Source organism: Pseudonaja textilis, chromosome 1, assembly GCF_049901715.1.
Source record: "Pseudonaja textilis isolate UNSWEBS1 chromosome 1, rPseTex1.2, whole genome shotgun sequence".
Classification (NCBI taxonomy): Eukaryota; Metazoa; Chordata; class Lepidosauria; order Squamata; family Elapidae; genus Pseudonaja; species Pseudonaja textilis.
Window position 1 is genome coordinate 156,070,142 of NC_141990.1, and position 15,706 is coordinate 156,085,847.

At 36.6% G+C, this 15,706-nt stretch overlaps 1 protein-coding gene and 1 long non-coding RNA gene across 3 annotated transcripts in view; one reads left to right on the plus strand and one right to left on the minus strand.

Annotated features, from left to right (window-relative positions):
* LOC148127884 (uncharacterized) overlaps positions 1–15,706 on the minus strand; it is a 114,434-nt gene that overhangs the window by 47,161 nt on the left and 51,567 nt on the right. The window lies entirely within an intron of this gene.
* Positions 2,439–15,706, plus strand: part of RHAG (Rh associated glycoprotein) — a 36,816-nt gene continuing 23,548 nt past the window's right edge. Inside the window, exons 1-3 of the mRNA XM_026712908.2 lie at positions 2,439–2,654; positions 8,518–8,701; positions 12,171–12,321. Coding sequence (XP_026568693.1) covers positions 2,495–2,654; positions 8,518–8,701; positions 12,171–12,321 — 495 coding nt within the window. The 5' untranslated portion in view covers positions 2,439–2,494. The remainder of the gene's footprint in view (positions 2,655–8,517; positions 8,702–12,170; positions 12,322–15,706) is intronic.

Below are 15,706 nucleotides of genomic sequence, written 5' to 3' on the forward strand. Positions count from 1 at the left end.
TTATTTTTATTTTACTCTTTTATTCTTTTTAATTGTAAGTTACAGTTATTAGAAGTCAGCAGCCTCTAAACTGATTAAATAAATAATTACTTTTTAGTTCAAATTTGGTAATCCTATCAGCTTTTTGGGTCTCAGTCTAATAAGATAAGAGGTGCATCAGATTCAGCTAAATTGCAAACCATTCTGGGTGAGTTTGGATAGATTAGGTTCTAGCCTGAAACAATGAGTGTGTTTTGAAAATGCACGTACTATGAATCTCTTTTGAAATTACCTTAATGATTTGGGACAGTATAGGAGGACCATGATGAGGGGTTCTCCATATATAGCACATGGGATTTAGGACTACTCTAAAGTTAGTTTGCTCTTTATTCAATGTGACTTCCAGGAGTAGATTAAAAAAAAAAGTAGAGCTCTTTGAAAGCATATAACACGGATCGTTTAACCTGGGAAATGGGAATATTTAAATTCTTGTTGTTCTGCCATGTTTATTTCCCATCTGAATTCTACTCATAAATAAATAAATAAACAAATGAATAAATTGTTCTCCCCTGCTTTGCATTAAAATAATAATCAGTAACCATGATACATCCTCTTTAGAAAATGTGCATTTATTACTTAGTGTGTGTGTGTAATTTCCAAAGTAACTTCTTTTCTTCGCTAACACTCTGAAATTATACAAGGATCCAATCCCACCCTAGATTGGACCAAGTTTTTATGTGGTGTGCCATTTTCATAATAATTAATCCTCCTCTGTTCAAATAAAGACTCCTACACACCCTTCCCATATAAAATACTGTTCTTGTATAGTACCACATTTGACCCATTAAACTGAACCTTGATCACTTGAGATAAGGAAATTCTATGAAAAAATATATATTTGTCAATATTTGTTTTGAAACAAAAGAATTTGAAATGTCTAGAATAAAAAAGTCTCACTTTCTATTTATTTGAAATTAATCATGAGATTCTTGATTTCTAGTTACTGTCTAGGCTGCTGATTCCAACTGAATTCAGACCAGAGGTGGTATTCAGCAGGTTCTGATCAGTTCTGGAGAACCGATAGCGGAAATTTTGAGTTGTTTGGAGAACCAGCAAATACCACCTTTGACTGGAGATTTTGCAGTATCCTTCCCCTGCCATGCCCACCAAGCCACGCCCACAGAACCGGTAGTAAAAATTTTTGAATCCCACCACTGATTCAGACCTGTCAAATGAAGCAACCTACAAAATAATGTAAGTTAAAGCAGGGTGCTATTCAGTGGTGGGATTCAAATTTTTTTACTACCGGTTCTGTGGGCGTGGCAGGGGAAGGATACTGTAAAATCTCCAGTCAGAGGTGGGATTTGCCGGTTCTCCAAACTACTCAAAACTTCCGCTACCGGTTCTCCAGAACTGGCCAGAACCTGCTGAATACCCCCTCTGGTGCTATTCAAATTGAACAAATTCATGGTGTCTTTGCTCAGCCATATTATAAATGTTTATTCATTTTAAAACATTCCACAAAATAACAGTTGAAAGTGACCTTGGAGGTCTTCTAGTCGAAACTCCTGCTCAAGCAGAAAACCCTATTTCATTTCAGGCAAATGACTGTCTATTCTATTCTTTAAAATCTTTAGTGATAGAGCACCCACAAGTTCTGGAGGCAATTCATCCCACTGTTTAATTGTTCTCACTGTTAGGAAATATCTCCTTAGTTCTAAGTTGGTTGTCTCCAAGATTAGTTTCCACCCAGTGCTTCTTGTCCTGCCTTCAGATGCTTTGGAGAATAGCTTGACCCCCTCTTCTCTGCAGCCCCTTAGATTTTGGAACACTGCTATCATGTCATTTCTAGTCCTTCTTTTCACTAAACTAGACATACCTGAATCCTGCAAATATTCTTCATATATTTTTGTCTCTAAATATTTTAAAAGGACTTGTTCAAACATTATTTCCTGTAATATTTATGTGTATATTTCTGTACACTTGCATATTGGAAAATAGAAAAGGAAGACTACACTTGTTAAAAAATGTTATCTGTCATATGTAGTAGTACTTATGTTTGTCTTATCTTTGAAAACATATGGTTGTGGATACAATGTGTAACTTTAACATTATTGAAAGACTTTTTGCAGTTTGCACTTAAACACAAATTTATGCATTAATTTAATTTGTTATATATTTTAAACAAGATGTATGAGGAAGTATTCAAACATATGATATTAAAACAATACAAGTTGGAGTCATTTGATTTATTTGATCATTTCCTTGCATTATATAGATATAAAAATTTCTATTTTGGAAAACTTTTGAAGGAATGGATATAAATCTTGAATAAGATGAATAAGAAGAAAGTTTTCTAAGCAGGAACCATTTAATAAACATAAGCACCTCCTTCAGTAGGCTTGACGTTTTATAAGCAGGAGGTTATGCTATGTCATTATGATGCAACCCAGCCTAAAACAAATAGCAAGTGGTCGGAGTTGTCCTTATCATTCTTTGTCAAACTCCAGCAAGGATGCCTCGTTCAAATTCTTTCACCACCAATATGCGGATCAGATTCCCTGTTCTTGCCGTTATTTTACAAGTGATTATTATTATTTTATTTGGAATATTTGTGAGATATCAGTCAACGGACAGATGGCACCCTCCATCAGTCAATATGGGATTGTATCCAAGTAAGTGGTGTCATTGGTTAATAAGATGTAGCAATCTGATGAAAGTTAGCTGTCTTTGGGGTTGTTCTAACATCTGGGGACAGATATGATGCTTCTGCTAATTTTGTTGTTAGCTAACTAGCTACTTGATATATTTTTTCTGAATATTTCTTAACTTCCCATTACTAGGAAGTTCACATAATTTTATGAGTGGCTATGTCTTGGAATTTGAATTTTTCTGACATCTCATAGACTGTCTTGGACTCCTATCTTCCACCTACTCAGAGACATCTGCTGGCTTGTAAATTAAAACAGCAAGGATATCTTACCATGGAGTAAGTGTCCCATGGGTTTCTGGAACATTGGAGCAGGGGAATTCTTTATTTCTGAAGCTGTAATGAATTATTACAAATTATATTGAAGGAGCTTCATGCTGGCACCATGTCTATGCATTAATGTATGCCATTAGTCATTAAATATGATAGGATAAATATTTACCTACATTTTACTATTTTGGGCTAATGTTCTAGGATGCTTTGCATGCATTTATACTATAAGATATTATTACTCAGATTTATTATCGACGTTCTTGTCTTGGGGATTCATTCTGTGAAGCTGTGTGAACCTACTTATAGTTGGTACAATTATCTTTTGAATGGAAGGAACAGCGCTTAAGCCATGTTTGGCAAACTGCCCTTAGAGTCAAGCTATATGGTTATGTGGTTTGCTTAGCAGTAAGGCATAAATAGTTTGCCACTGTCTTCTTCTAAGACTATTTTCAGTTTCCCAGATTTGCCCATAGTTTTAAGCTGTCCTACTGATTTCCCAATCAAATATGAAGAAAGTCTGACTCTGCTCAGTTTTTCAGTTAAAGTTGACCAAGTTTAATTAATTAAACCAAAACATTAGTGTAATTAGGACATTTATCCTGAACATGCTCTCGTTGATCCAGGAATATACAAAAAACTAAATCACAACCTATTTAGAGGAAATGTTTTTCAATTCCCCCACCTTTATATGTGATATAGTAGCTTCAGACATCACCAGCCAACACTGGAATAATAAATCTTATGCATCTAATATACCTAGATTGGGATATTAGGTTGCAAATTTTCTGGGAAGCTACCTTATATGAATCGAGACATTCCATGTATCAAACCCAGAACTATTTTTTTCTGTTTGATGATGGCTTACCAGGATCTCAACTATTTAAAAAAAATTCTTGCTATTTATTCCTTCTAACTGAAGAAATAAACCATAGATAGAAGACACATTCTTCTGCTTTAAAATATATGCTCTGTCATCCCACCCACCCCTTCCATTCAATTGTATCCAATTTTCAAACTGCTTGGACAAGTGTCTGAGTTTTGCAGTTCTCTTGGAAAGGTTTGCTATTTAAGGAAAATTAGGGCCTGAGACAAAAAGTAGCTAGTCCAAACTCACTCAGCTGGCTTAGTGCCTAAGGCAAGACTAGAACACATGATTTTCCAGTTTTTTAACCTGAAGTTTGAACCCCTACACCAAACTGGCTCCTAAATGTAGATCTCCCAAATTCACTATTTTTTAAATCATTGTTAAAAAAAAGTTGAAGGGTTATTTTTGCATTAATACATGCATGACACCTCCAAGAACCAAATGACCTCAGATCCAGACAAGTTTCACTGCATGTGGTAATGATTGCTTAAGAATTGTCTCATCATCAAAACTTTATCTACAAACCATCTTGTAACTTCCTGGAATATTATTACATGTATGTGTACGCATACACACACACACACACACACACACACACACACACACACACACACACACACGTGCACACACACACACACACACACAATTTGATAATTTCTGATAAAGAAAATGCTCCGTAAGTTTTGGTATTAAGGCATATTCTGCTTCCATTCATCATTCTTTAATTGAAGCCACTGCATCCATTTGCCTCCCTTTTTCTTTAAATATAATAAATGTTGCTTCGTTTTCTGTGGTGTTATATACAGTACAATACAATACAGTGCATACAATACGGTACAGTACATATATACAATACAATACAGTATATACAATATCCTCTCTTTTTTTCATATGTTTAGATTGTCTAAATTATTATCTAAATACCTTGCAGTGCAGATAATTATGATGATCAATTGCCATTGTGTGAAAGTGCACACCTTAGTGAGAATTTGGTATGAGCCTACAAATGTCACAAATATACATTGGAAGAAATGAAAAATTGTCAACAACTAGCTGCCTTCAAAATAGTTAAATAATCATAGTTAAAAAATGAAGAAAAAATAAAGTGTCCAGTAATTTATAACAAATTTTCTTCATTTAAATCTTTTAGCTGATTTTTCAACAAATTTTATTGAAATCAAGCCCAATTTATTTATTTATTTATTTTGCCTCTCACCTTTAAAAAAAACTCTCTTCAGTTAATTGCAAAAACATATGTAATACAGTGGCTGCAATGAAGTTCACGGAAGGCTAAAAAGGGCAAAGTTAAGCTAAACAGTTAAATACAGGATGCAGGAAAAGAGGTAAGGTAAAAAGGTAAAAGCAGAGAAGAAGATGATATAAGCTGATTTTGGAAGGTATTTTGTAGACTTGACTGTGGAAAGAAGTGGATGACTTGAGGATTTGAACCACCATTCCTGATAGAGTGGTGGAGAGTGATTGCAGGTGCTTCCTCCTGGGAATCAGAATTGTGAAGTATTGTCTCCTCAAATTTGAAGACAAGTGGAATCTGTGAGAATGATGATTCATAGAGGTGTTTGAATATATTAGAGCAACTTGACAGAAGGAGATCTGGATGGAAAAGAATAGTGGATATGGAGTGACTTTGTCAAGAACAAGCACAAGAAAAATAAATAGGTTTGGTGGGGTTGGATGCTGAGGATGAGAATAAATGGAGTAAGTTAGGCATCCCTATAGGTTACCTAAAAGTAGGCGGCGTAGGGAAGTAAGGAAGTAGAGAGGAGAAATAGTATTGAGATAGTGATGAAAAAATAATATGGGAAGCAGAAATTTCAAAGAAGGCAGCATTGAAACTTGCGGCCAATCCATGCTTCCAACCACCTAGATCTCATCTGGGCAACTAGGTAGTGGGGGTTTAGTAAACTGTGGGCTCCTATCTGAATTCCAACTCTGCCTGACTTGATTATCTCTCCTTGCTTTGGGTTTGAGGGCAAACCTTCTATATACAACACAGACTGGATAGGTGAGGAAGAGGTGTTATACTATCTGAAATGTGTTCATCTGGATACCAGGTACTGAATCAGCCATGACTTTAGGAAAAGGAAGGATGGATAAGTATCCACTGTTGTTCAGGAGACTCTGCAGGTGACCAGACACACTGATCTGGGATAGGTCAAATTGTATGCTGCCTAGAGTCACTTCATGTGAGATAAGTGGCCACATAAATTTACTAAATACATACATAAAAGTAGATATGTCAATGACTGGCTGTAAAGTCTTACTCATAATCTTAGCCTCAAGGAACAAGTTGAGGGTGTTGATATTGCACCGGATTTATTGCTGCACAACTTCATCCCTGGCTGAGTTACTACACCTCATCATAGGGCTGGTACTGAAGTTCCCATCCTATTGGTTTTAAGAGACATCTTGAGGATTGAGTTCAGATGTGGCTTGTGAGTTTATGGCCACCATAAACTTATACACTTCATCTTTCATGCTCAGATGATGATGGAATCAACATATTTCAGAGTAACTGAAAGATGACAGGAGACATTTTCCCCAGTCCCTTGTCATAATCAGATCATTCTCTGGTTTACCTGTCAGCCAGTGCCAATGACCTCTATAGGAAGGATAGACCTATTTGATTAGTTCACCTCAGGTACCAAGTGGATTCTCTGGGTTTTCAAAGGTTACTTGGGGATTATTTCAAGTTTTGCTCACTGTGCCAAGAAAACACATTGGTTTACCGAAGGGATCCAGAATATGTAACTGCAAAAGAGATTATAAAGCTGCAGCATACGGTGATGTTGATGAAGATAAATGTGATTGAACATGGGGAAGAACTCAAATTCTAGTCTACATTATAGCAAGAAAAGCAATGGAGTGAGGTTTCTTTCCTCTTATTGTATTTAAAGCTGATTCGGCAGAAAATCGGGCCAAAAATTGACTCCTGGGCTGCTGTAATGAATTCATACAAAATTGAAAAGATTAAAGTGCTTATATTCATTCAGAGTTGGATGTTAGCTGGAGGAGAATTGGCACAAGCCTTATTTAATGAGCTTATCTGGAATTGCTTTGACCCTATGGTTATTAAAGGAATGGACAATTTTAGTGTCCTATACAGTGTACCACTTCTAAATTACACCTCTACTTTCACCTGCTTAATGAAAAGTTACTTGAAACCGGGTTTATGCGGTTAATGCATTCTTGATCAAGATGATTGTGCCACCAGACAGTAGTGCATTCCCTCTTCAAGAAGCTTGTTGTTCAAACCTATTTTTCTGAATAACCAATAGCCAGTCTTGAATCTTCTGTTCTGAAGAAAATTTGCTGAGCACTTGCTGAGGTTGCAACTGCAGAAAGGATGCAGTTTCAATCCTGGATGAAATGGATTATGCTATGTATACCCTTTCAGTAGAGGTTATGTTCTGGGCATGGGATGGAAATCACATGGGTCACCCTTGTAATTTATTTTGGTGAGGCCACAATATTCCTTTTTGCAATCAGGGACTTCTTGGATTCATGGCCCCATGCACTCTACGTAAGACTGCCTTTGAAGATCATTCAGCTCATCCAGTTAATTATGCACACATTCATTTTTGTAATATTACAGGAATTGCATTGGTTGCTGATTAGCTTGGGGTACAATTCAAACTGCTGATTATCATTTTAAAGCCCTATAGTTCAAGGCCTGGATATCTCTGGTATTGATCAGAGTTATAGTTATGATAAGAAAAAGCAATGGGAGAAAAGGCAGATTTTGTGCAAAGAACTCCAGAGCATCCCGACAACTTGGCCAATATGAAGCATGACAAGATGGAAGTTTTGTTTATGAGGGAATCTCTCAGTGCTTTTTGATGGTGTGAATGAGGGTCAGGAGGAAGAGAAGTTTTACCCCAGATTTGGTGTCAAGGCAATTACAGTGAGTTTATTTGCTAAGCAAGCAGTTATAGTTGGACTGTTTAACCTTGTAATGGCATTTAAAAATATTCTGCACATCTAAGATGGCTCGTTGAATAGCCCAATGTCTTTAACGTTGTTTCTGTTCCTCTTCATTGCCTGCTTGCTGTTTCTTAATAATGTAAATAAAACTCTACCAGGTTCTCACTTCAAAGTGGGTTTTTTTCCTTACTCAATACTGTTAAAAGGCAGAGAAATTGCTCTTATTGTTCTTAAATTTCAGCCAGTTAAGACAAACTCACCTACCTTTTCAGGATAATCCATTCCATTCTATTCCCCCTCACCCGCCACCTTTCATTTGCTCCTGAAACTTTCAGTACTTCATGGCTACTGAATGTAACTGCTTTTTATGAGAGATTTTTTAATGGATAAGGGAAGGATGTTTGTGAACATTTGCAAGCTCCCTCCCTCCTTTCTTTCTTTCTTTCTTTCTTTCTTTCTTTCTTTCTTTCTTTCTTTCTTTCTTTCTTTCTTTCTTTCCTTCCTTCCTTCCTTCCTTCCTTCCTTCTTTCTTTCTTTCTTTCTTTCTTTCTTTCTTTCTTTCTTTCTTTCTTTCTTTCTTTCTTTCTTTCTTTCTTTCTTTCTTTCTTTCTTTCTTTCTTTCCTATATGATAAGGTTACCAGAAATAACTACCCCTTTTAAAACTTGGAAAAATTGGAATAAAGTTGCCAGGAGAAATTTATTTACTGATGCTGCCTATTATAAAATGTTTCTCATAATTTTTTCTAGTCTTTCAGGATGTTCATGTGATGATATTTATTGGGTTTGGTTTCTTGATGACCTTCCTGAAAAAATATGGCTTTGGCAGTGTTGGCATCAATTTTCTCATTGCTGCCTTGGGCCTTCAATGGGGCATCCTCTTACAAGGATTTTGGCACATGGAATCAAATAATATCCATAATACCATTGAAAGGTAAGGCACATTCCCTGGGAAAACACAAGTGACTTGAATATTAAGATTGGTTATCAAGAGTTTCCTACAAGTGAATTTCTAGCAGAATTCCTAGAAGTGTGGTGCTACAGACTGTACTGTGATACAAATCATAGTGAGCTAGAGATGATGAATGGTGTAAGATTGGCAAGTATATTTGCCTTATAAAAACAATATATCCCATACCAACTTCTTCAGATGTTCAGTCCTTCTAAGGATTTTTAGACTTATTTCCTAAATCTGAGATAGAACCTATGGTTTCTAAAAAAAATCTAGGAACTCTAGTTAAGGAACACATTCTCTAATACATATGTCTTCTACTTTTTGGCTTTTAGCAAGGGCAGGAACCTCTGACTCCACAGACATTACTGTATTGAATTATATCTTCTAGAACAGGGGTCGCCAACCTTTTGGACCTCAGGGACCACCAAACTCATAATTTGAAATCCCGCAGACCACTAATATGAATTTTGATGACAGTGGCTTGCTGACATTGGTGGGAAAGTCGGTCCCATTTCCAGAGCTGTAGTAGTCACAAGACCAGCCCTTTGGTCATCCCAGAGCAGCTGCTCCTCCACCCGGGTGCACTGGCCTGCCATGGACTGGAAGAGCTGCTGTGGGATGACCAAAGTGTCACTCTTGTGACTACTGAAGCTCTAGAATATGGGACCAGCTTTCCCACCATCAGCAAGCCACCTGGGGGTGGATTTCCCTTCCCCACCATTGGTTTTACCTTCTGCTCCAGCTCACTGGCTCTACTCAAGGTAAGATTTGCGCTTGGCCGAAGGGTGAGGGCCAGCAGGTGGACCATGTGGGTGGCACAGCCTTAGGTTCCTGCACAGCCTGGATTAATTGCTTTGGGGGACTGCTTGCAGGGGGGAACATTTCTCTGCAGACCACCAAAATTTTCTCGCAGACCACCAGTGGTCCCCGGCCCACCGGTTGGTGACCACTGTTCTAGAAGCCATAGCAAGGGTTACTGCAAGTTGTACTTCTGTAATATCAGGAAGGCCTTAAAATTCACCACCCCTAATTTAAACACTAAAAAGGTAAACAAGCAAATAAACAAACAATGAATGAAAAATTAAAAACAACACTAATATTAAGTAACACATTTTAAGCCTTTCATTGGTTTGGCCACGGCCCAATTGTTTCATTAGACTTTATTGTTTAGAAATTTCAGTGGTGAATGAAATTGTACTATGAAAGCTAGAATACATATATCCTGATAGAGGATTTCAATTGGCAGTTTAGCAGCTGACACCTTATTGATTGCAGCTTATTTTTCTCCTTCACTAAGTCTCCTTTCAATCTGTCACTTTTGTAGGATGGACAAATTGTTCTGTTCAGATCTGTAATTTGTGAAAAATGTTTTGGGCCTTCACAATAATGTTAAAGAGTAAATAGGTCTTCCACCATTGATTCATATGTTAATTCTTAATAATGGTTTGAATAGTTTTGTGCTATATGCTAGTAATGAATTCAAATTTTTAAAAAGTATAAAATCTATGAATGAGTATATTTCCTCAATCAGCAGCTAAAATTAGTTTCATTTGGGGGTGTCTATTATGTATTCTAATCTGATTGTCTGAACTTCCTGAAATGTTGGTCCTTTTAAAATATTTTTAAGTCCAAATCTATCACTGTTGCAAGGAGTGTAAATAGTATCTTTCCACAAGGGGGTGCTATGTTCATTGAACTTCAACAATGTTTTTGCTAAAAGAAAAGCAAATCCTTGACAAGAAAAAAATATTTCCTGAAACTGAAAATGCAGAGTGCAGTTCCCTCCAGCTAGTAATTTCATTGTTATAACTATCACATACATTGGCAATAGGCACTGATATGCACCAATTTCTTATCTTTGACTATTTCATGCACTTTTAAAAAGCAAGATACTGCTTTCTACATTTAGAGATAGCGTTGTGATCATCAATGTACTATTGACATTGTCACATCACGTAAGAAAAAAAACTTGCCGAATTTTCTAAATTAAAATATCAGCCAATCCTTTCTGCATGTCCAGATAAGGGCATTCTTAGTTTATACAAAACTTCTCCTGGGGTTAATTGTTGGAAGGTGGTACATACTATACAGTATTCTGCAATAAATTTCCAGTGAATAAAAAGAGTTGCAGACATTTCAAGACATCACTTTTCTAAAAAAAAACAATGAAATAGAGAAAATTCTGCATCAGATTATTTGCAATTATTAAAAACCTGTTCCAATAAGGTATTTGTCATTACTTATTAAGCTAATATATGGTATTTTTAAATCTATATCCACTGCTTTTCTTTCAAGATGTTGAGGAGCAGACTAGACATAATAACAGTTCTTTTCTGCTGCTGTTCCACCCTACCTTTTCCCAAGTTTTCCTTGTAATATCTTCTGCAGCACAGTATTAGCAATAGCACTTAGACCTATATAAAGCTTCATAGGCTTTATAGCCCTCTCTAAGTGGTTTACAGAGTCAGCATATTGCTCCCAACAATTTGGGCCCTCATTTTACTAACCTCAGAAGGATGAACGGCTGAGTAAACTTTGAGTCAGTAGGAATCAAACTCCTGGCAGTGGGCAGAGTCATCCTGCAATACTGCATTCTAAGCACTGTGCCATCACGGCTCTTGAAATGCAAATTCCAAGGCAAAGAAGCACTTTATAAGAGAAATGAAAAAACAAAGAAGGCAGTTCTGTACTTCTTATAATAACTCATTTTGGCATCCAAACTTTCTCATGGTCAAATTGCTCATTATTTATTCAGAAGATATTATTTACACATCTTCTTTTGGCTTTAATACACCATCAGATAATGAATAGGAGCAAGAGTACTCAACCTAAGAATAAGATCCTGTGCTTCTTACCCAGCAATAATACTGAGTCAACAACTCTTTTTAATTTGGATTCAGACGAGGAACTCCTTCATCTAGTTCTTGAGAAGGCCAGCATCAGAAAATAAAGTGATATAAAGCCAGCTAGAGCCAGCAAGCTTGATTTAAGGAGCAACCTGCTAATTGAAGTCACAGTAGATGTGTAGGATGCCACCTGGGCTTGGAAAAGTAACTAGGACAGTACTGACCCATCAGGGTTTTCATGATTCTCTGTCTTAGAATACACAATTACAAAACCTTCCTTAAAGCAGAATTCATTCATTAAGTTTTAGCTCCTCTTTTCTTTCTCTTTCCCTCTGATTGAGTTTACTTGTATGTCAGTCAATATATTCAGTCAACAAACAGCAAAGATATGGAATTTACCACTTTAGGAAAATCTGAATGGATTTATTATGATCTTAAAACAAATAAAAGCAGTAATTCATGAAGCCAGGATAACTATTTTAAATTAAAAAACATGAATGAATAACATTTATTTTGCATCTTTATGTGGTTTATTAATAGTTGCTATTTGAATACATATATAACCTATATGTTTTTTTATTTTTTTCTCGTTAAATCAAAAGTATGATAAATGCAGACTTCAGCACAGCAGCTGTCCTGATCTCATTTGGAGCCATCCTGGGGAAAACAAGTCCAGTTCAGATGCTGATTTTAACAATATTTGAAATTACTATATTTGTATGCAATGAACATCTTGTGGTGAATGTGCTAAAGGTAGAAATTTTCTGGCTTCTATTTCACTGTGATGTACATGTCATTTAAGGGGATCCTCTCTTCTAGGTCATCTTTTTATTTTTGGTATGTTGGACTTTAAGACCTTCTCTGACCATGAGTATTTTCTTGTTTGTCTTGCTTTGGAAGAACATTTTGATTTGAGTGCTGCATTATATTTCCATGAAAAGGAAGTGCTCAGTTACGAGAAATAGTGTGGGTCTTTTGTCTTTTTTCCCATGACAGGAAAAAAGCCCAGCTTTAATGAAAAACAAACCCCACTGGGTGAAAATTAATCAGTAGGAGGGAAATGAAGATTAAAAGTCCACCAGGTTTATTCCACTTTGGATTAGGGATCACCAGTTTCTTTTACATCCAGGATCTATTTTGGTACCATAATAGAATGAACCAAACATTTAAAATAAAATGAACCAAACATTTCTGCTGACTAAATTAAAGAAACAGATGTTCTTTAGAAATTGGCCCTCTCTGTGCCAAGTGTTTCCAGAAAGAGAAGGCACTTTCAACAAATCCAAGAGATGAATGACTCTAGAACTTGCTAAGTAATTCCTAACCCATCTTCTCTCAGGAACAGTCAACCAATATGTCTCCCAGTTTATTTACTTATCAAATTTATATAGCTGCTCATCTCACAAATGTGACCATGGGCAGCATAGAATAAAACAAACAAAATAAATCTAAAAGAACAATTTGAAACAATTCAGCATAAATATAAATAAGACCATGGGAGAAATTTACACACAATACAACCATTTCATGCTATTTGTCCATGAAAACCTTCCTGTTGGTTTTCCTGTTCTAAATGGAAATACCAAGTTCAGAAGCAATGTGTGGCTGAACACACAATGCTGTTATACAAACAGAATCTGATTGCCCTCTGCTTTCTCTGCTTTGTAAGTATCCAGAGGGCATTCGGGATGACTACTTTTAAAACAGAGTGTGACAATAGTTGGTATTTAGAAGGAAATCCAGTCCCTTCTGAGCCAGGACAAGAAAAAAAAAATGCAGAACATATGTGGTTGCTTGAAGTAGAGGCGAAAATTATTTCTGAGAATACACTATAGGAAGAGTACCACATAAGCAGTTGGAGGTGGACATCCTGAGTCTTCCCCCATAAGTTCCTTATATAGGAAAACCTTGCCTTTGTTCTATGAAGATAGGCGGAACGAACCTGCCCTTCAGGAAATTGACTGGTTCTCCAAAGGGAATCATTCTAGGGTCAGGTGTAGTAGTGGTATGCTACTGGTTTGGACCGGTGCAGCTGAACCGGTAGTAAAAAAAAAAGCCTCCAAGGATCAGCTGAGAGGAGGAAAAAAAGAGACAATCAGCTAAGAAAGAAAAGAAAAACACAGGATCGGCCCTCCCACCCGCCTCTGCATTTTTCTCTTCTTTATCCTCTCAGCTGATTGGTGTTGCAGGCTTCAGCTGGTGTGGGGAAAGCTGCGCATGCGCATTAGGTGTGGGCACATTAGGTGCGCACACACATGCACGATCACAAAATCGGCAGTGGAACAGGTAGGATGCCACAGCTGGTCAGGTGCCCTGTAAGCTATAGTTTTTCATTTATTTCCTGCTCAATTACCATTATAGATAGAAGTGGCAGTCTCATGGAGGCAAGAATCTTTTGTTTATTATTGGGTGCATTCTCTGGCATCCTGAAAGGAATGTTTACCTGAATGGGCTGCTGCCTTTGGCCAATTTCAACCTTTTTGTCAAGTTTGTTACCTTTTGTTTTAGTATAATTTCTCATCTTTAGCTCTGTGGCTGTGAGATTGGGACTGAGGAATAAGAGAAGACTGAATATCAGGGATGATTGGGGAACGGGACAGATGTTTGCCAAAGACTGAACTGAACAAAAGACAGATCTGGGACCAGAGCTATAGACACCAAACATAGGCATCACATTTTGGCATCCATCTTTATTACCTTGCTGTGGCACAAGACTCCTCTCCTCAAATTCACAACTTTCTATGACTACAGAGATCCTGGGAAAAACAAATTTGGGCAAATTGGTCACAGAATGGATTGCTTATTGGCCCAACAAATAATGAATTTCACTCCTGCAAGTTCAGGGGGTAATAACACCAAGACCACTTCCACCAACACTGACAGTCCAAGTTTCTGGAATATAAAATGTGAGCAAACCCCGCTCCCTTCTAGCACTGATGAAGTTACCTAGTTTGGATAATGAAAGGTCTGCAAGGCAACAACCAAGCTCAGAAGCACCAAGTACCCTTCAGCTTTAAACAGCTTGTATATGCATATAGCTATTTACATACTATTTAAAAAATGCCTGTTTGGAAAGGGTTGGTTCTCGTCAGTTTTGAGTATTTAAAGACTTTGAAAAAAATTAAAGGTTGAACTATTTTTAAAAAGTACAATTTATTTAATTTAACACACTTTACATCTTAAAAAATAAAAATACAACTTAAAATTGATTTGAGAGAAAAATATACTTACCTTAGTGCTATGCAAGGAAAACCATGAGATTAAAATTATATTTAGAATAAGGAACCAGCACGAGTTTTTAGGTAAATTACTGTTGAATTTTAAAATTATCTGGCCAAGGTTTATCATTACTAGAGGAGGTTTTTTGCTGCATATACTGTTGTCTCCAGAAAAATAATCGGCAACAGAAAATTTTCCCCCAAGTTCTTTTAATAAATTGAATAAATTAATTGAATTGCTTCAATGCAGTAAGCCCAATCAAATATTTCAAACATTTCAAACAGTTTAATTTCAATTAATCTCCATTTGGTTTTCCCCCCTGTTTAATCATGTCTGATTCTTGGAGTATGCCTGGACAAGTCCTAGCATTTTTCTTGGCAAGATTTTTCAGAAGTGGTTTCAGAAGTGGCCTCTTCCTAGAGGTGAGAGCAAGTTCACCCAGCTAACTTTGTGCACGACTTGGTCTTAGAACTCATGTCCCTCCCATTTCTAGCCAAACTGGCTCTTCCAAGTCTGATATTTTCTGGCTATCTTATGTCCATTCAAAGTAGAAATAAAGATCTGATCTTTAATTTTAACAGTTAGATTAAAAAAATTTTTTTTAACAGTCTTGAACACTGGCCTATCTAACAAAATGGAATTCAGTGGTGACTAAAGTAAGGTTTTACACTTAGGCAAGAAAAACCAGATACACATGTCCAGGTTGGTATAGGGTCTCCAACTCTGTTATTCTGTTATTTAAGGTATACCAGTAATTTCAGTGACCTAAAGAGGGCATCAGTGCTCTATCATGAACCTATTATGTACCTTTAGAGTGATAAAGGAAAAAAAAAACAATTTAACTTACTAAAGAAGGACTTTGTAAGCTGTACAGATATCGTCTAATGTCCAAAATTAGCCTCTTGGCATTAAGCATAGT